This window comes from Trifolium pratense, linkage group LG2, assembly GCF_020283565.1.
Source record: "Trifolium pratense cultivar HEN17-A07 linkage group LG2, ARS_RC_1.1, whole genome shotgun sequence".
In the NCBI taxonomy this organism is placed as follows: Eukaryota; Viridiplantae; Streptophyta; class Magnoliopsida; order Fabales; family Fabaceae; genus Trifolium; species Trifolium pratense.
The window spans coordinates 73,525,829-73,546,683 of NC_060060.1; the positions used below are offsets into that span (position 1 = coordinate 73,525,829).

Here is a 20,855-nt window from a genome sequence, read left to right on the forward strand (position 1 = left end):
TTACCAAACACATTTATTTTTTTGGACAAACTTATAAGCTACTCCAATAAGCTATAAGCTAGCTTATTAGACTTACCAAACAACCCTAAGCTATTAAAAAAAAAAAAAAAAAACAGTTTAGCTAACAAAGTTATAGAATGCTCTTTAATCATGCCAAACGGCAGCTTGCAAAGCAAGTCCAAAAAAAGAAACAGTTTAGCACTTTAGCTAACAAAATTATAGAATGCTCTTTAGAATGGACCAATTCATGAATTGGTGCATAATGGACAAATGATGACAAACCGTTGGATTAGGTGAACACAAGAATCTTGTGATGTACTGTCTATATAAAATAATATTCTCTTATTTTTATCTCTCCCATGTTCACTGTCTCATATTTTCCTGTTTCAACAACATCAATTTACGGCCATGGAAACTCAAACACCGTTCAACAAAACAACATAAGAAATCCCAAAACAAAAATCTTTAGCCTAAAAAGAGAAGAAACTTATCTTCCATCATGGTAACATGCATGAAAAAATAGACAGAAAAATCATAAAAAAAAAAAAAAAAAAAAAACTTAAGATCTACCATTTCATAGATATTGGAGGATGGCAAAGAAGATAAACATCAAATATACCCAGAATAGTGAAAGAAAAAAAATGCATTTTTAGGACTTATAATGAAAGGATTTGAGAATTTGTGAAGTGGGTCATCAACTCAACAAGTACAATTTCTTAACATGTTATTACACAAAAATTGAAGATTTTTTTTTAATAAAATTAAAGGTTTGAGGTGAAGTTGAAGCAACCCAAGAAATGGAGGGTTGAGGAAGATTTTTTTATTTATATATTCAAAGGGTTGAAGAAGATGATTGTTTGTGTGGGAAAGAAGTATCTGAGGAAGAAAAGCTAATAATCAAGTGCAGAGGGAGTATTGTAGTAGTGTGTAGATCAGATTAATCCAATAGTAAAAATAAATTTGTCCATGATGGACCAATAGTTATATGAGTCTACTAGACACTTACTCGTGCGATGCACGGATCTTATGCGCTAATTTATACCATAACGTCAAAACATTATTTGTATAAGTAGTAAATTTAAAATTGAAACAACGGGTATTATCAAAATAATAGTAACAATAGAAGTTATCTAAATGTGATATAGATGTTAAATATGTGTTTATACATTTAAAAAACTTATTTATACATCACATTTGAAGTTACTTTGGTATCTTCTTCGTTAACATTGGTTAGCAATATCTTTAACTCAATCTTTAAAATAACTCTGGAAATGACAACATATAACTGAAAACAATTGATATTGAAACATAAGTTTTTTATTTTTATATTATAAATAAATCTCATTGAAAGATTCTGCATTGGATAAACTACTTCATTATCGAATTTGACATTTGTATTAATTTGAAACTTATTGGAGTCTTCATTATCCCTTACGAAAAAACTACATCATTATCAAATTTGAAATTTAAATTAATTTGAAACTTATTGGAGCAAAGGTAAACCAACTTAACTGATCATACTCAAATATCGAATATGATAAAAATCATAAAGGGAATAACAACCATTAGTAAATTTTATTTTACTAACATTAGGAAGTAGTCCTGACAATCGACCAACTTCTTATATGGGAATGGATTCTCTCAAGTGTAATTTACACTTGAGAGAATAAAGTGTGGTTTGTTACCATTGATCAAGAGAGAGAAACATATAAAAATTTAGAGAAAATGAATTTAAATGGTGTTAGATTACACTTTATTCTCTCAAGTGTAAATCACATTTGAGAGAATCCATTCCCTTCTTGTATACACAAAGATTGGACAAAAAATTATTAACAAAAATATTAATTATTTTGAAAAAAAAAACAAAATACACAAAATAATAAAATGAACAAAAAAAAACCCAAAACAACAACAACAACAATAAAAATAATAATAATAATAATAATAATAATAATTACAATTAGTACCTATTCTGGGCCGAGCATAGATGCTCGAGCACCAAAGGATGTCGAACAAATATAACCCGAGCTAACCTATCACGAAGAGTTCGCGAGCCTTGCTCGATTCACCAACGGTCTGATACTCCCGCGTATCGTAACGGCCGTAAACAGGAATGATGAGCATTTACTGCACATCAAGGCCTCCAAGCCGTTTTTCGGCAGCCACTTGATGGTCATTAATGCCATCAAGGGCCTTGGCCCTGCGCTGGGGGCTATATATATGTGATGCCACTCCATTCACAAGGTACGTATTATTTTAGCACAAGAAAACCTTCACTTCACCTCACTGACTTGAGCGTCGGAGTGTCTGTAGGTACACAACCCCTCTCCGTTTCAACAGGGGCTTTATCAACATCAACGCCGACGCGGTCGCATTTCTGATCCGGTAAGATCAGTACCCCACATTAAATATATATAAGTGGATGATGTGGCTAAATAAAAGGTTTTCATTGGTTTGTGGATTAGGGTTTAGATAGGCAATTCCACAACTATCTAGGATTTATATATATAGATATTATACGGAACCCTTCATTGATAATTTAAGTGTCCTATGTGAACCTTTGTAAACAATAACATTAATATATTGCATCAAGGGGTGTGCATGGTTTAAAAACCATACCAAATCATATTTATGGTTTTGGTTTAGATCTAAAACCATTTTAATGAAAAATTGGTTATTTTTTGCAAAACTACTTTGGATGTGGTTCATAACCAGTTCAGAACTAATTTATAATCGGTTTATAATAAAAATTAGGTTACTCATTTATAACCGGTTTATCTTAAAATTTATTTTTTTAAAAAATGCATTATTATAACTTTTAATTCATATATATTTAAACTTTTTTTTTACAATAATTAAGCCAATTTTTTTTAATTGATTAAAAGAACATATTTAATAATTATTGTTTATTAAAAAAATATAATTTTTCTTTAATTTATGAATTATTGGTTTATAATCAACCGATAAAAGTTTTTTTTTCTAAGCCCAAATATATTTCAAACTAAGCCCAGAAAATCATATTTTTTTAAACCCAAAATAATTAAAATGCAGATTTTTTTTTTAAGAATAAAACCATCAAAAATCTTATTTTTATAATTATTTTAAAAATAAAAAATTTTTGTTAAATAAAAAAATAATTAAATATTAATCAGAAGTCCGCTGTCGATCGCCGGAAAATCATCGTTCGCCGTGTACCCACCAGAGCTCCGCCGCTCCGGCCGCCGGTGGTCCGGCGTTGACCAATTCCCTCCACCACCTTATTAATTATTTATTTATTAAATTATATAATTAATTGAATTTGGAAAATTGGTTTTTTTTAAACAAAAAAACTATTCGGCTTTTTCCTTATTGGGCCTCAATTTAGAAACCAATTTTAAACCAATTATAAAAAAATGGATATGGTTTATAATTGGTTTTTTTGTATTGGATTGGTGTGGATTTTTTTTAAAATGGATTTAGTTATTAATTTTAGATATGGTTTGGTTAATGATGTGGTTAAGGATACTTGGATTTTTTTCACACTCCTAATTGCATCTACCAAAAGAGAAAAGGACAATAACAACATGAAACCAAGATCTGCATTTCCAAACCATTTTTAGTCTGTTGTAGTACACAATAAATAAACGGTTTAACATTACTAGTAAAAGACATATATGCTAACTAATGTTTTTTTTTTATTACAATGAGTTGAGAATCGAACACAGAACTTATAGCGTACTATCCAAACCCCTCATCACTAAACCAAACTTAGTGGCTTGCTAACCGATGGTTTTAAGACTCAAATTTCTATTATAATAATTTCTTATAATATAAAAGTACTATGTGACATTTTTAATAAAAACTTATCAACTCTTCAATACTACTAGTACTCTTGATGTTACAAATTGATGTTAACCATATATTATCCATTAATAAAATCAGTATTTGATCACTTAAAAAGCTTAAGAAGCCAACAACCTTTCCTCAATGCAACAGCTGGAGCAACATTGTCACCTCATAAGTTACCATAAAGACGGCATATAAGAGATACTATACTTAGTATTGTAGAGAAAACCAACATTGATAAGACCATCATTTTTTATTTTTAAGCTAAACATCAATTATTGGCTTCTTAATTAACAATTGCATTAAAAATTGAGACGGACGGCTCAACCATTATATCCACCATCAACAAATCAAAACATTTGTCACTCACCATTTCTTGTTTCATAAGTTATTAAAATTGTTAAAACATTGATTCATCTGTTTTTTAGTCAAGTTAAGTCCTTTTTTGGCAAAGATTATTAATTTAATATTGGAAATAATAACTCATACCTCACCCCAAACTGATAAACTTTGATACATATTAAATCGAGTTTAACCCATCATTATAAAACTGACTTGTAAATTCTCATTCTTTATAAACTAATTTTATTCATTATCTCTTTTCGATGTGCGACTTAAGTTTTTTTCGATAAAATATGATTATTTCATTTATTTCCATTGTTTATTACTTCTTGGCTCTTTTCAATTTATGGTCTGAACATAACTTACAAGGCAACATTTCAAATTAGACCAATATTTGGTTAAGTTTTTAATATAAGCTCACCATCCAAAATTCTATGACCCCTTGCATAATTTCTTTGGGCATCAATTTGGAATTGCCATTTAATTCCAATTAATTTGTGTTTCTACTCACATCACATGGCACCAATAGACAACTACCTTATTGAATTTGTCATCAACCATTGTCACTACATTCAAAAACCATACACTAAATAAGTTATACACTTTGGAGTGCAATATTATTCTTGTCACATTTATATTCTTAAAAAAAAAAATCTCCATTACCCTTTTGTGAATTATTTTCAATGTCAGCTATTATTGCAATGGCTGTGTTTGCCACAGCTCTAGCTATGTTACTCATTGCAGGAATTTTCCTTTACTTCTACCACAAATTTGTTCTTGCTAGATTCAAAAGTAGAAGAAACAAAGTTACTACTAGAGGTTTTGTTCATGAGATGAACCATTATGAAGATATAAAAAGATTTGGTGGTAATGTGAAAGGACTAATTGTTGAAGAAAATGGTGTTGATGTTATTTATATGATGGATAAAGAAAGTAGACAAATGATATCTAGATTTCCAAATTGTATGTTCAATCCTAGTTTTGAAGAAGATGAAGAAGAAAAAGAAAAGATAATAGATGTTTTGGTTCATAGGTCTAAAGTATCTAATCCTCATGAGATTCCATTTGCATGTGAATCTCCACTTCCACTTCCACCACTACAAAAATCTTCATCAATGAATCTTGAAAAGAAGATTCACATGAGTTATTATAATCAGCCACTACTTTCTCTTCCTCTTTCTCCTCCTCCACCACCACCTCCACCACCGGCTCCTGCAAAGAAAGAAATTCCGAAGGCACCACTTCGTCTACCGCTACCACCTGGTCCACCTCCACTTCCAAAGTCTAAAGGTTTTATTTCAACCATGAAACCACCAGCAAGACCTAAAGGAAAAGCAAATATGAAAGAGGGTATTGTAGGAGAGAGTTCAAGAGATAAAAGTGGTGGCCAAACAAGGCTCAAGCCTTTACATTGGGATAAGGTTGCAGCTGATGTTGATCATTCAACTGTGTGGGATCAGATCAATGATGGATCTTTTAGGTAATATATCTTCTTCCTTCATGTTAATTTTGACTAGTGTCTGTTTTTTCATCACTCTATATATATATTGTCAACTTCATTGAAATTTGCATTTGAGTCTCAAGCAGCAAATGTTTCTAAGTTGTGTAATGTTTTGTGTGTGCTTGAACATCTTCATTCTTTGAGCTAGCTTTCGAGAATGAGATTCGAGCATATTTAACATGGCATCGGTAGGTCTAAAGTCTGTCCAAAAAAACAAAAAATTGAACCGAACTGTGATGAGAAGTTCACCAAACTAAATCCAGTTCGTTAACTTTCTGTAACTGTTCAATTCTTTTCGTTGCAGTTCAGTTTTTGTTTCTTTTTAAGAGTCCTAATATCAGTTATAATAATAATTTGATACAGCTTTGGTACTTAAATATACAATTCAGTTTTCCGTAAAGGTAATTCTAGTTCGGTTTAGAAAACACAGACTCGGTGCACCAAACCTTTATACCAGTTCGGTTCAGCTTTCTCTCTTGAATCGAACTATGAACAGTCCTAGATATCATACCTAGATTTGAAAACCTAGTCAAACAGTATTGGGGTTACATTTGAGTCTCACATTGTCAATGTTCTTAAGCTGTTAAATGATTATAAGTGTGCTTAGACACACTCATATTTCGGAGTAAGATCTAAGGAAGGACAATTTACAAACTTTACAATTTCCAATTTCTTTTTACAGGTTTGATGATGAACTCATGGAATCGCTCTTTGGATATTCAAACACCTATCATAGAACCCAAGAAAGAAACAGGTCTCTTTCCAGTTTGTCCAAGTCCAATTCCAACACACAAACTCAAATATTCATCCTTGAGCCAAGAAAATCTCAAAACACTGCAATTGTGCTGAGATCACTAGCAGTTTCTCGGTGCGAAATATTGGATGCAGTACTTGATGGTCAAGGACTCAGTGTTGAGACACTTGAAAAACTCACTAAAATAGCTCCCTCTCAAGAAGAAGCATCCAAAATTGTCCAATTCATTGGCAACCCAAATAACCTTGCAGAAGCCGAGTCTTTCCTATACTACATCCTTAAAGCAGTTCCAACATCATTCAACCATTTGAAAGCAATGCTTTTCAGATCGAATTACGATAGCGAAATTCTTCGGCTTAAAGAACACTTACACACACTTGACTTGGGTTGCAAGGAACTGAAAACTAGTAGTCTATTCTTGAAACTCCTTGAAGCAATTCTCAAAACTGGTAACAGAATGAATGCTGGAACTTCAAGAGGTAATGCACAAGGTTTCAACTTGAGTGCTCTTACAAAACTTTCTGATGTAAAAAGCACAAATGGAAAAACTAGTTTACTTCACTTCATAGTTGAACAAGTAGTTCATTCAGAGGGGAAAAGAAAAGCTATCTATGAAAAATACAATGATGAAAGTGAAAAAGAATATATAATCCTTGGTTTACAAGTGCTAAGTGGTCTAAGTAATGAATTATCAGAAGCAAAAAAAGCAGCTAGCATGCACTATAATAGTTTCATCACAATGTGTTCAACTCTTAGTTCTCATGTTAATGAAATTAGACACATTATAACATGTTGTGGAAACACTAAAGGTGGATTTATCAATGAGATGAAAGGGTTTCTAGAGTTATGTGAGGAAGAACTTAAGGTGGTGAAAGAGGATCAAACAAGGATCATGGAACTTGTGAAGAAAACAAATGAGTACTATCTAGCAGGAACATCTAAAGACAATATGTCTAATCCTTTTCATTTGTTTGTTATTGTAAAAGATTTTGTTGACAAGGTAGGTCAAACTTGTATTGAACTAAAAAAGAAGGTAGAAAAGAAGAATGTAGGAATGGATTCTGTATCAACAACACCACCTTTGTCTCCATCAAAGAAGGTGCCACTGAGATTTCGTAGCATTGATTTCAATTTTCTGTCAAATAAGTTAGAGTTAGAGTCTACATTTTCCAGCCAGTCAGAAGATGACTTCTGAAGCTTGATTTTGCATTTGTATCTCTTTGATTTATGCAAAAAGTTGGCTATTTTAGTTCCTTCTTTAATAATATACTTGTTATGTAAAATATGTAACTTGGACAAACTTTAAGGTGCACATAAATTATTAGTGTATATCCGTTGTGTTATTGGAACATCAAAATATTGACACAGTATGTAACACTGTATTTGTTTTATCTTTAATTTTTGCCATTTAAATTGTGTGTCATAAACGCCACCTAAATTTTTGTCTTAACCCTTTTATATCTTGAACTAATTTGAGGATCAGTCTATGCAGGTAATATAGACTTACTCTATGTATCAGAAACTAAAATGTAGAGTTGCTCTATAACCTTATTTTAGTTTTTTTTTTTTTTCTTATACAAAGTCATCACATAAACAACAAAATAATATTCCTAGAAGATAGTTGCTCTCACTAAAAAACACACTACCGAAAGATATCTTATGGTAAGATTTGTACTATCGGGAGATATCTCCCTATCTCCCATGGAGGAGATATGGGGGGATTCTGATCAATTTAGGGGGTGACGAACAACCATCTTTCTAGAAATATCTTCCATGGGCCCAGGCCCAATCAGAAAGTGTGAAGGTATGGGTTTGAACCTCACAGCCCACATTCCACAAACCCAATAGCACTTGCAGACACTTCCATCATTTTCTTATTCATTTTTTATTATTGTACGGTCTCCATTTAATAAAACAAGTGGCCAATCAGGTTATAGTTTTGAGTCAACTGCTCAAAGTCTTCATAAACAATAATCTCAACAATATTATAAAAAAGGCACTGTATTCACCTTGGTTAGCACCTAAACATTGTCATTAACCATACTTTCCAAAGACCAAAGAAACAAAGGAGTTGAGAAGCAAGAAGAAGAAGAAGAAGAAGAAGAACTGAGACACACACACACATGGCTGCATCAAAAGGTGGAAGTGAAATCATGAAGTTGAGTGCAGACCGAATTGAGAAGTCACTTGCTGCATCCTTGAAGGTTCATAAGACACCAGAGAAGCCTTACCTTCTTGAAAAGAACAGTAGAAGCAACCCAAAAGAAGTTATCATCAGTTTTCCAGCATCAGGTGCTTTCAAAGATTGGTTTTCCAAAACTACCTTTGGTGAAACCGAAATAGATCTTAAACTATTTCCATCACTTAGAAGCATTGGTAACAATATACCTGCTTTGGTTAATAAATTCTTTCTCCAAAGATTCCAAGAGCTTTTGGAAAAGTCATCACTTAAAACTGAGGTATTTATTACACACACCTCTATCTTACCATGTACTATGATGATCTAGTTATGCATAATTCACTTTTCTGTTTTCTTTCCATTTACTGCATACTTACTGTTCAATTTGTGGGATTTTAGATGAAAGGATGAGAGAAAATAATGAGAATATAATTTAAATCATATACATATCTTAACATATATTACAAGATATTTTCTATATTCTAACACATACTACCTAACTTTTGTAACCAAAAAAAACATACTACCTAACTTTCCTATTTGTTATTGCTAAAAATAACCAAAATAACTGTTATTGTATCCAAATAGTTTGCGACTCAATTAGGCAATGTTTTTGTTCTAACATCGTTCATGAATCAAATGAGTCTGAAAATTAAATTGGTTAAATAAATAATTGGCTTGAACTGTATATAGTTAAATTTGTTTGATTCATAAATTGGTTCGATTTATTACACCACCATAGTCAAAGATCACATGGATTTCTTAAAAAGGTAATAAATGTTTTTATTCAGAGTTCGAATGAATATGCAAAGTGAACAAGTAGTCATATTTTGCGTACCAAAATATCATTAAGCTCATGCTATTATTCTAAACGTATCTGTTGGATAATAGTCTATAGGATTTATGTTATTGGACTCATAACAGGAGTTCCACATAGAATGAGAGATGCCTTAGAAGTATGATTATAAGCGGGGGCAATCCTCCAAGCCGGTTTTGTAAGGTCGAGTTAAACCCAACCCAAAATCCGTTGGGCCACCTACTATCATATTTTTACTACTGGGTCACTCACCATTTATATCAACACACCAAACCCAATAGTGTAGCCGTGTGGGTGTGCGGGGTGTTTTAAGAGAGTCCCACATTTGATGAGAGATGACCTGAAAATATGTTTATCAGCGGGGCAATTATCACCTTACAAACCGGTTTAAGGTTGAATTAGACACAACCCAAAATTCTAAGAATATCATTCAATGACACAAGTTCTCAAACAGAATAAAATGACAAGTAATGGAAATAATTTACAAAATACAAATTAAATGAGGCTAACAGAAATGCGGCTAACAGCTTTTTTTAATATGTGTGTAATTTGTTATACTTGCTTATAAATGAGTCTGAAAGGACTAGTTTATTTATTTAAGGAAAGAATATATATTTCAATGAATATGCAGGTGGATGATGCAATGAATAAGAAGAAGCAAATAGTGTTTGCAGGACACTCATCTGGTGGACCAGAGGCAATTCTGGCAACCCTTTGGACCATGGAACACTACCTAACTCCAAAATCTCGTGGTGGTATCCATCCCCTATGTATTACTTTTGGTTCTCCTTTAGTTGGAAATCACATATTTTCCCATGCTACAAGGAGAGAAAATTGGTCTGAATACTTCTTCCAATTTGTGTTGAGATATGACATAGTGCCAAGAATCCTCCTCGCTCCTCTATCTTCTCTTGACCAAGGCTTTGAAGCAGTTTCAGAGATCATAGATCCCAAAAACAGATCATTCATGAGCGAATCGAGTCTCAAAAGAATCGCTTCACCTTCAGTTTTCTACTTTGAAGTGATGTCAAATGCTGCAACTGTCACTAGACATGCTGCTTGCAAGCTAATGGGAACAACAGAAGCAACACTTGAAACACTTGCAAATTTTGTTCCTTTGAGTCCTTACAGACCCTTTGGAACTTACATTTTCAGCACTACAAGTGGAAATGAAGGAAAGCAAATTGTCATGAAAAACCCTGATGCAATTCTGCAGGTCATGTTTTTCTCTGCTCAATTAAGCTCTGAAGAAGAAACTGCTCAAGTTTCCTTTGAAAGTCTGCGACAACATTTAACTTATGGCATTGAACTGCAAAAAAACTTAGGATTACAGAATTTTGTGTTATTGGACCAACTAGAGAAGATTCCTTTGTCTGAGCATACTACTCCCGGCAGCGACATTGCAACCATTAACATAGCCTTAAATGATCTTGGACTGGTGTGTAACATTTTTATCCTTCCCTATTTTTCTCAAGTTTAAAGATTAAAAAAACTTAAGCATGCATTCAATCATATTTGTGATTCCTTTTATATTAATTACTCATAAATGGTTAACCAGTCTCTGATAGCATATTAGTACATAATCAGATATAATCGAACGGATGCATAAGATTAGTTTATACTATCTGTAATAACCATTAAACTCATTTTTCTCCTACCATACATAATACATGAGAAAGCGGACATAGACAAATATGTTATTATACCATGTTATCTGCATAACATTATTATGTATTGGTTGGACCTAAAATTTTGAAAAAATGGAATTAATCTACTATACTATACTTATGAGGCCAAATGATAAAACTCTAGTAATTAACATTAGTAGCAGCAAAGAATATGGAGAGTATATGATATGATATTTATGTGATAATGAATTGTTGTAAATAATTTTAGAGTACAAGAGCAAGACTATGCATTCAAGCAGCTGCAGCATTAGAGGAACGAAAAAGGATCAACGAGAAAAGTATAGAAGGGAAGAAAAAGTTTATGGATGAAAAGATGAATGCACTGGCGAGTTACAGAGAAACACGGGGGCATCAGAAAAAGGGTTACTATGATGCGTTTAAGGATCAACTAGACGCCCAAGATTTCCATGCAAATGTGTGGAGGCTAGAACTTGCAGGAGTATGGGATGAGATAATCGAAAAGCTATTAAATGATGAACTACCAGATGAATTTGAAGTGAATGAAGAATGGATTGATATAGGAACAAAGTTTAGAAGACTAGTTGAGCCTTTGGACATTGCTAATTACTATCGACATTCGAGGAACAGCAATGGACGTGCTTATATGGATAAAGGAGGAAGGCCAAAAAGGTATAGGTATACACAGAGATGGTTGGAACATGCTAAGCCTGAGAGGAGGGGAAGAGAAAATGTTTATTCGGAATCTTGTTTTTGGGCTGAGGTGGAGGATCTTTGTTATAAGTCTTCTAAAGATGATAAGGAAAATTTTGAAGATGTTAAAGAAAAAGTTTTGGAGTTGGAGAAACAGATGAAAAAGTGGAATGAGGATGATGAAATTGGTAAGGATGTGTTTTTGGAGGATTCTACATTTGTTAAGTGGTGGAAAAAACTGCCAATACAGCATAGGCAAGAATCATGCATTAAGAATCTTGTTGAAGTGTGATACTATATCATTGCAGTGGACCTATTTCTTTAGCAGAGTCACATATTTGTCTTGTTTTGTAATAAACATATTACTTGGATTTAGGTGTAAGGTAGTCAACTTGAATCTTGCACTTTGTTTGGTTTTGTAATAAGGATGATTTTCTTTTCTATATTTTGGTCCAAAGAACAAACGGTGTTATAGACCTGCATATATATATATATATATATATATATATATATATATATATATATATACAACTATAATTTCTTTTCATTTGGCTCAAATTTTATTTTACTATTCAAGTCTTCTTTTCCTTTAACAAATTTGCAAATCCTTCTGAAAGTTTGTGAGGAAAAAACAGAGTAAATTTATCTCTATCTATACTATCTCTGTGTGTTTTTGGTAACTATACTATCTAAGTTTCATATTAAAATCTGTTTACCTAATAACGCTTAGATGAAATACTACAGGTCTCTTCTAACTTAACTAAGGCCGTGAGTTCGATCCCTGGCTTGGCCATGCAGCAGCCTTAAAACTCTTAAAAAGAGTCTACGGCTCATTTAAATCCCACAAGAATCGAAATATCAGTCACTCCAATTGCATGCACAGAATAGCCGGTTTACAACACAACACAAAGATATTAAATCTGTTTCTTTTTTATACTGTCTCAGTAAATTCTATACAATACTAGTATCTAAGTTTCATATAAAAACAGAGTAAGTGTTGTTGGTTACTTTTGACAAGTGACAAAGTTATGCCATTGCAATTATATTGAAACCATAGCCACTCTTTTGTCTTTGTTAGGAGTAAAAGACATGACAGGAGCGGGATTCAGTGATTTTGGTGCGGAAAAGGCAGATGACTTTGAGTGAATACAATGTAGTACCAAATTCTACCACTTGTGTTGTGTTGTTCCTTTTTTGTAAATTAAAATGAAAGCGCAGAAACAAAAAACGCAGAAACCTTTGGAAAATTAAAACGTGGCACACCCAGTGGCGGAGATGCCACCCGGCATGCCCTGGCACGTGCCCGGGCTGCCCCACCCCAATTTTTTTTTTTTTAAAAAAAATTAATAAAAGAAACAAGAGAAAAAGAAGTAACCAGTTTGCGTTTCTCCTTCTCTCCGTTTCATTCATTCCTTTCGCCATCGACCACCGCAGCACCGCTCTCAAATCCGCTCTCAAATCTCTCTATTTCTCATTCTCTCAGTCTCAGGCCGCTCTCCGCCGCCGCTCTCAGCCTCTCTCTCTCGCAGTCGCAGCGCAGACAGGTAAAGTAAGCAACCCTAAAATTGAGAAATTGCATAAAATACTTAGAAATTGGTATTCCAATTATTATTCTATGTCTAACTTGATGATATTAATCATTATCCTTTGATGTTGGGTTGTAGTATGAGAAAAAATATGATTCCTGTTTTAGGTTATTTAGAAAAAATTGGGATTTCAATCAAGGTCTAAACTTGGTGGATTTGTTAAGAATTATCCACAAGTTTTGCATGCTAGTGTTATTGTTGAGCTTGCTCCTGTTATTAAGTTTCTTAGAGGGCTTGATGTGGAGAAGATGATATTGGGTTTGTGTTGCAAAAATCTCCTGAACTTTAGGCTATGCGCTATGCTCCTGTTATTAATTAAGTCAATATATTTGCAAAAATATTCTTAGCTTGAAGGTACTATGAGTACTTCAGTAGCTTATCTTGTTAGTATTGGTGTTAGTCCTAGAGATATTGGTCCAATGGTTACACAGTATCTGTGATAATGTTGTTTCTTTTTCTGCATTTTCTCAGCAGTATCCTAACTAAAATTGTTTTAAAATTGTTATTTTGTGCATTATCAGTTTGGCTAAATTTTGTATCATTTAATTTCAGAGATGAGGAGGTTTTTGGTTCATTCTTCAATTCAATATATTTAGCCATTTTAAAAAAAAAAAATTCATCTCTCTTATTTGATTATGTTTTGCTGGTTTTTTCTTATTTGACGCGCCAAAAAAATATTGCGGTTAAAATTGTGCCCAGGCTCCAATATAATCCTGGCTCCGCCACTGGGCACACCTTAGGATTGATCAGACGGTCTATAAAATTTTAAGGCAGGGGGAGACTTTCGCGGATTAAACTCGGACAATCTGTATTCTTTCTTTTGTTCGACCCATTCTAACTTCTCACCGTTCCGCCGCCTTGTGCTGCCGTTGTCCTCTCGGCGCTAGTATTCAGTTCACCACGGCTATTGTCCCCTTCGCCGTCATCTTTTACAATGGTAGAACTTGATTGCTATTTCCCTTAATGCTCAGTTGAAATGCATAGGTTTGTTTGTTGAGTTTTGCTGCTGTTACTGGTTTTGTTTTATTTTCTGTTTTGATGTTCCTGTCATGTTTAGCCTTGAAGAATTGTGATTCTCAGATCTGGTCTAGAATTAAAGAAGAATTGAAATAGGAAGACAGTGGTAACAGTGGTGATCGGAACAACGACAAACGACGGCGGCGAGTAAAAAGCATACATATTTTTCTCTTACATGTGGCATGATCACGAGCGTTCAATCGATCGGACGGACTTGATTGGGCCAAAGGCAGCTGCCTTTCCCGCCCAAAAATCACACAATCCCTGTCCCAACCCCTAACGTGTCAATCTACCAGCTTCTCTTTTTAACTCTTTCCTGGTAAACCCAAAACATCTTCATCTTCATCTTCATCTTCTCATCCCTCTCAAAATCCCAAAAACTATGAATCGTGTATTATCATCATCATTTTACAAACACTGTAACAGAGCAATTCACCAAACCATACCAAAGCACCGAAACGAAACCCAACTCCAAACCGCCGGTCCGGTAGCTTCTCTCATAAAATCCCGCTCCGTCATACGATTCCGAGGACCCGACACCGTCAAATTCCTTCAGGGACTATTAACCAACGATATACGCAAATTTGGTGAACCTATTGGCGATAAAACTGCCAATTTTCCTACACCCAATGTTCCCACTACTTCTGTTACTCCTATCTATGCTGCCTTGTTAACACCTCAAGGTAGATTCCTCTACGACCTCTTTCTCTATAAACCGCCAAACTCTGATACTAAACTTGATACTACCGGTACTGGACCTGCTTCTGATCCGAATCAACCCTTTGAATTGTTTGCTGATGTTGATGCTTCTGTTTTGGATGAATTGTTGGCAACGTTTACCAAGTGAGTTAGTGTCACTGCTTTTTTCATTCACTTCTGTTTATTTATTTCTTCTGTATCATTTCATCATGATTTTAGTGTTTATTTATTTGCATTTCTATTTGATTTGGGTAATTTTTAATTAGGTGGTGGATAGATAGATAGAGATCATTAGTATTATATACCCGAACTTATAATTCTTGCATTTACTTTCATTTAGCTTAAGCTAGTCTAGTAGCATTCATAAATCCTAGGTAACAATACTGATATTGTTATTTGGACAGCTTCATCTCGGTTCAAACCCGAGACCTTAGTGATATTTGCCACTTTGTCTACCGACAAAAAAATCAGTCTAGTTGTAGTAACTCGTGTTGAACAACATCACTCTTTAGAGAGTGCGTTGCATGTTAATTTACTAAGTTGTTATGTATCATTTCATGATCATTTTAATTTGCATTTCTATTTGATTTAGGTCATTTTTTATTAGGTGGTGGATAGATAGAGATCATTGGCATTATATACCTTAACTTAGAATACTTGCATTTGCCTTCGGGCCCGATTGGTTCGAGGTAGAGGGGAGGGGAGGGGAGGGGAGGTGACAAAAAAATATTTCTTTTTATTAAATCATTTTTTCAAAAAAAAAAAAAAAAACGTTTTTTATTCTTGAAAAAAAGAAACAAAATTTAAAAACAAATTTTTTAAAAATGTTCCCTCACAATTTAAAATGTTCTATGAATTTAAAATATTCCTTTTGCCAATTTAAAACGTTTTTTTAACCAATCAAATCTCTCTAATGATTGAGATTTTTTGTTTTTAATTTTTTTTTTCAAGAATAAAAAACTTTTTTTTTAAAAAAAAAGATTTAATAAAAATAAATATTTTTTTTGTCAAGATTACCCCCCTCACCTCCCCCTCCATCTACCTCGAACCAATCGAGCCCATTTACCTTAAGCTAGTCTAGTAGTGTAGCTAAACTGGCAATACCAATACCAACATTGTTAAGTTAGACACTCACGGTGTTAGTTTTGGTGGTATTTGTCACTTTGTCTACAGACCGTAAAAACCAGTCTAGTAGTAGTAACTTGTTGAATAACATCATTCTTTAGAGAGTGTGTTGCATGTTAATTTAGTAAGTAGATAAGTTCCAACCTAGAACCTTTTTTAATGTCCCTAACTCACCATCTGTTTGGATATATATCACATGTTATTTAAATTAAGGCGGTGATAACAAGATGCAGAGCAATAACACAATTTTCTTGTTAGGAATTAGTAATAGAAAATAGATTGGTAAATAGAGTTATTAGTAACAATGATAGATTAATAAGTAGATTGGTTGATATATTGTTGACTATTTCCTCAGCTTTGTAGGCAGCACCTTCCCTTACTCTTACTCTTTTTGTTTCTCTTATTTATGAGATTTGCTTGTGGAGACTTTAAAGTTATTAGTGCTGCAGGTACCGGTTGAGGTCGAAGGTTGAAATTGATAATGTTGCTAGCGAATTCTCATGTTGGCAGCGTTATGGTTCTGGCCCTTCTGCCAATTCCTCGGATGTAGAAGAACCAGAAGCAGCGTCTGTTGGGTGGGGAGCTGGTGAGGATGGTGCTGCAATGTCGTCCTCTAGTGAGGGTAATCTTGGATGGCAATGGTTTAAGGATCCCAGATTGGCCTGTCTTGGTTTCAGAGGGATCTTTCCATCAAATATCATTCGTTAGTATCAGCCCCTTTGCTGGCTAATTAGATATTTTGGCTGTAATTTTTTATAAATAATTTGGTCTTACTAACTCGTTTGTGTTTCAGCACCTCTAATTGAGGCTGACAAAGAGACTGATGAACAGAATTACCTTATGTGGAGAATAGAGAAGGGAGTAGCAGAAGGATCAATTGAGATTCCAAAAGGTTCATAATTCCCTTACTTTTAACAAACTTATTCTAAGAAGAGTGAGTACTTCTGAGGATGAAAATCTTGATTTATTTATCGTGTTCAGGTGAAGCAATGCCACTTGAGTATAATCTAGTTGGCCTTAATGCAATCAGCTTTGACAAAGGTTGCTATGTCGGGCAGGAACTCATAGCACGTACACACCACAGAGGGGTGATTCGGAAGCGATTAGTTCCTCTAAGGTTTCAAGATAATGATGGGAAAGGTAATTAGTAGTAGTTGTCTTCTTTAGTATTATGATATCTATTGCCCAACTTTATATAATGATGAATGAACTCTGAGCCTTTCGTTTCTGCTATTCTAGAAGTCATAGACAAAGTCATTCCTGGCTCCGAAGTAGTAAACAGAGAATCTGGGAAAAAAGCTGGTTTAGTGACTACTGCTCTGGGATGTCGTGGGTTGGGGCTCTTGCGGCTGGAGGAAGCTTTAAAAGGTTCCACTGCTTTGTCCATTCAAGGACAAGAGGATGTGAAGGTTGTCGCTAGTAAACCAGATTGGTGGCCTTCTGATTGGCTTCAAGATCTTCAACAGCACACTGCTTTTGCATAGGATGCTCAATCTCATTCAAAAGACAAGTATCTTTTAACAAGTAAGTGGATAAGGAAACTGTGACGGCGACGGTAGTGGATTTTCTTGCTGAGTGAGTTATGGAAACGACAGTTAAGTCATATTTCCTCCTTAGAAACCTTAATGTAGAACAATTTTGTTTTCGTTAGAAAAGAATCATTATGTATTTTATTATAAATTTGTACAAAGCCCTGCCGTCAAATTCATTTTGCTTGATGAGTAGTATAAGCTGGAAAAATATAACCAGTGTAAACTTAATGGCACAGAGAGACCATTTGTACCAGATGAATAATGAAAGGCTAGAAAGTTTGGATATCTATGTTCCTAATATCAATGTAGTAGACAGACTTGTTACTTTATCAAAAAAATAAAAAGCAGTAGATTTTTTATTTTAAGCTGCTATATTTATAGGAGGAGTGCTAGCAACACACTCCAATAACAAACACACTCTAACACACTCTCTTTTATTGGTTAAAATTTATATGGGTCCCATAAAAGTTATATGGGTCCACATTTTTTTATGGGACTCATGTGAATTTCAACCAATAAAAGAGAGTATGTTGGAGTGTGTTTGTTAAAGAGTGTGTTGCTAGCATTATTCATATTTATAGTTGTTAGGGAAATATCATTGATCCTTAGTGACTTTAAGAACAAAATGTAAAATCAACTGCATTGTCTGCCATCTATGATGGAAATATCGTGTATGATAATACTATCATTGGAGTAGCTCAGTTAATTACAAGGCATCACTTTTGTTGTAATTAACTTAACCGTCTGAATAGTTATAGTTTTGTTCCATCAGTTCCATCAAAAGAGGCATCTTGTTGTATCATTATAATAATTCATAATTCATTCTGACTCTATATATGAATATGAAAGAGAGTTTCTTTCTCTTGATGTATTTTTCACATATCAAACATGGGGGATTCTAGTGTGGGTAAGTGGATGATGTCTCCCACCGGTGAAGAACTAATTTTCCACCACTAGATGTGTTGGAAATACAATGAATGGTGTGGATGATTTACAGGGAAATTGTTGCTACGGTGTATTAGTAGGTTTTTTTAAAATTTATCTTTTCTTTTATACTTTTATGAATGATTTGATTGAAGTTAATAATTATTTTTTGGAATTTGATATTACTTTCCCTGTGAATTATTTTAAGAGTGTGTTTGGATGAGGGAATTTTTTGGGGTAAAGTAATGTTTTGAGGGAATTCAAATGATTTGAGATGAATTTCATTGTTTGGATGAAAATTTGAAGAATTTTCAAAATGATTGAAATTTATGAAGTATTTTGTTCAAGTTTAATTTAGAGAATTTCAAAATTACATCTAAAACCAAATAATTTGAAATTCTTTCTTCTTCATAAACTTTTAAAAATTACTAATTGATCGTAAAACCTAAAATTAGCCGAAAAACTTAAAATCTACGATAAACGCTAAATCGGCCGAAAATCCAAAAATCGGCAGAAAAAACCTAAAATCGGCCAAAAGCCCCAAAAATCGACTATAAACACTAAAAACGGCCGAAAACTCAAAAAATTGGCAGAAAAACCTAAAATCGGCCAAAATTTAAAAAATCGTCAATAAACCCTAAAATCGGCTGAAAATCCAAAAAATAGGCCGAAAAACCAAAAATCGACCGAAAACCCAAAAAATCGGCCGAAAACCTAAAATCGGCCAAAATCGAAAAAATTGACTATAAACCCTAAAATCGGCCGGAAACCCGAAAAATCGGCAAAAAAAACCTAAAATCGGCCAAAATTAAAAAATCGACTATAAACCCTAAAATCGGCCGAAAATCCAAAAAATCGGCCGAAAAACCAAAAATTGACCGAAAACCCAAAAAATCGGCTGAAACCCTAAAATCGGCCAAAATCCAAAAAATCGACTATAAACCCTAAAATCGGCCGGAAACCCGAAAAATCGGCAAAAAAACCTAAAATCGACTATAAATCCTAAAATCGGCCGAAAACCAAAAAAATCGGCCGAAAAAACCAAAAATCGACCGAAAACCCAAAATCGGCCAACATCCAAAAAATCGGCCGAAGAATCTAAAATCGTCCCTAAACCCAAAAAACTCAATTTTTTCGGATTATCGGCCGATTTTATGGTTTTCGGCCGATTTTAGGTTTTTCGGCCGATTTTATGGTTTATAGTCGATTTTAGGTTTTCAGCCGATTTATGGTTTTTGACCGATTTTTTCGGTTTTTCGGCCAATTTTTGGGTTTAGGATCGATTTTATTAAAATAAATAAAATTAAATGAAGGAAATTCAATTACATTACCCAAACAAAGAAGTTTACAATTGATGGAATTTCAACACTTTATCCAAACACTGGAATTTGAAAATCAAGGGAATTCAATTGAATCAATTGAATTGCTTAGTATTTAAAATCCCTTGAATTTCTAGAATCCCTCATCCAAACACACTCTAAGTTTTTAAAATCAAAATATATATAAAGAAACTGTATTAATTTCAAAACTTGATGCACCTTTATTATTGTAATTGTAAGGGTTAAAAAAAAACCAATTTTATTTTTACGACAATGTAATGATAATAATAACAAGCAACATATTCTTCAAAAAAAAAAAAAAACAAGCAGCATAAATTTGAAAACCGTCGTCACTGAAACTATGTTTCGTCACTATTAGAAGCACTTAGTGCGTCTGTTGGTTATACGTCGGGAAACTCGAAACGCGAGTTTACCACACCCAAAACGCGATTTCCGCGTCTGATTATTTTGGCGGTGGAGAACGGCAAACGCGAGTTCCGCCCCTTTATGACAGTTTGCACTATAATTTTGGCTTTATTTTATTTTAGAGTTGTTATGGCATGAATCATTTTTGACATTTTTGGGCAAAGGAAAGCAGGATGTGCCATGGCTGCTGCTCCTGCATTTTTTGGTATGTGCTACAGTAACATCTCCAAGGTTAGAGCTGATACTAGGATGGGCTCTATATTGTGGGTTAAAACAGATTAAGAGATGGGCTCCAAAACCAAAGTCCAAAGGCCCATTGTATCTTTTTTATGTTTTTTTGCATAAGAAATTACAAGTATAATTGATTATGCATTTTAATCTAAAAGAACATAAATAATTAAACTTAACAATACACTATAACTATCGTAAAAAAAAACACTAATTTTTTGGGTTTAATATGTTTTTAGTCC

General features: G+C 33.7%; 3 protein-coding genes across 15 annotated transcripts; all 3 read left to right on the top strand.

Annotated features, from left to right (window-relative positions):
* The first annotated feature begins 4,255 nt into the window (after positions 1-4,255).
* On the top strand, positions 4,256-7,792 carry LOC123911287 (formin-like protein 4). The gene is made up of 2 exons (XM_045962676.1): positions 4,256-5,647; positions 6,351-7,792. Exons 1-2 carry the CDS (start codon positions 4,851-4,853, stop codon positions 7,615-7,617), a joined length of 2,064 nt encoding a protein of 687 aa, XP_045818632.1. The 5' UTR covers positions 4,256-4,850; the 3' UTR covers positions 7,618-7,792.
* Positions 7,793-8,393: 601 nt separating this feature from the next.
* Positions 8,394-12,200, top strand: LOC123911288 (protein EDS1L-like). Its single transcript, XM_045962677.1, has 3 exons — positions 8,394-8,881; positions 10,050-10,856; positions 11,315-12,200. The coding sequence occupies exons 1-3, from the start codon at positions 8,546-8,548 to the stop codon at positions 12,047-12,049; spliced, it is 1,878 nt and encodes a 625-aa protein (XP_045818633.1). The 5' UTR covers positions 8,394-8,545; the 3' UTR covers positions 12,050-12,200.
* A 793-nt stretch (positions 12,201-12,993) lies between these two features.
* On the top strand, positions 12,994-18,081 carry LOC123911289 (putative transferase At4g12130, mitochondrial). Of its 13 annotated transcripts, none has more exons than XM_045962680.1 (7): positions 12,994-13,301; positions 14,043-14,327; positions 14,424-15,203; positions 16,634-16,887; positions 16,978-17,076; positions 17,166-17,324; positions 17,424-18,081. In XM_045962680.1, the coding sequence occupies exons 3-7, from the start codon at positions 14,743-14,745 to the stop codon at positions 17,666-17,668; spliced, it is 1,218 nt and encodes a 405-aa protein (XP_045818636.1). In that variant the 5' UTR covers positions 12,994-13,301; positions 14,043-14,327; positions 14,424-14,742; the 3' UTR covers positions 17,669-18,081. The 13 variants fall into 13 exon arrangements, with proteins under 13 accessions (XP_045818636.1, XP_045818634.1, XP_045818641.1 ...); XM_045962689.1 differs by having other exon boundaries at positions 13,086-13,301; positions 16,634-16,806; XM_045962681.1 differs by having other exon boundaries at positions 13,087-13,306.
* The last annotated feature ends 2,774 nt before the right edge of the window (positions 18,082-20,855 follow it).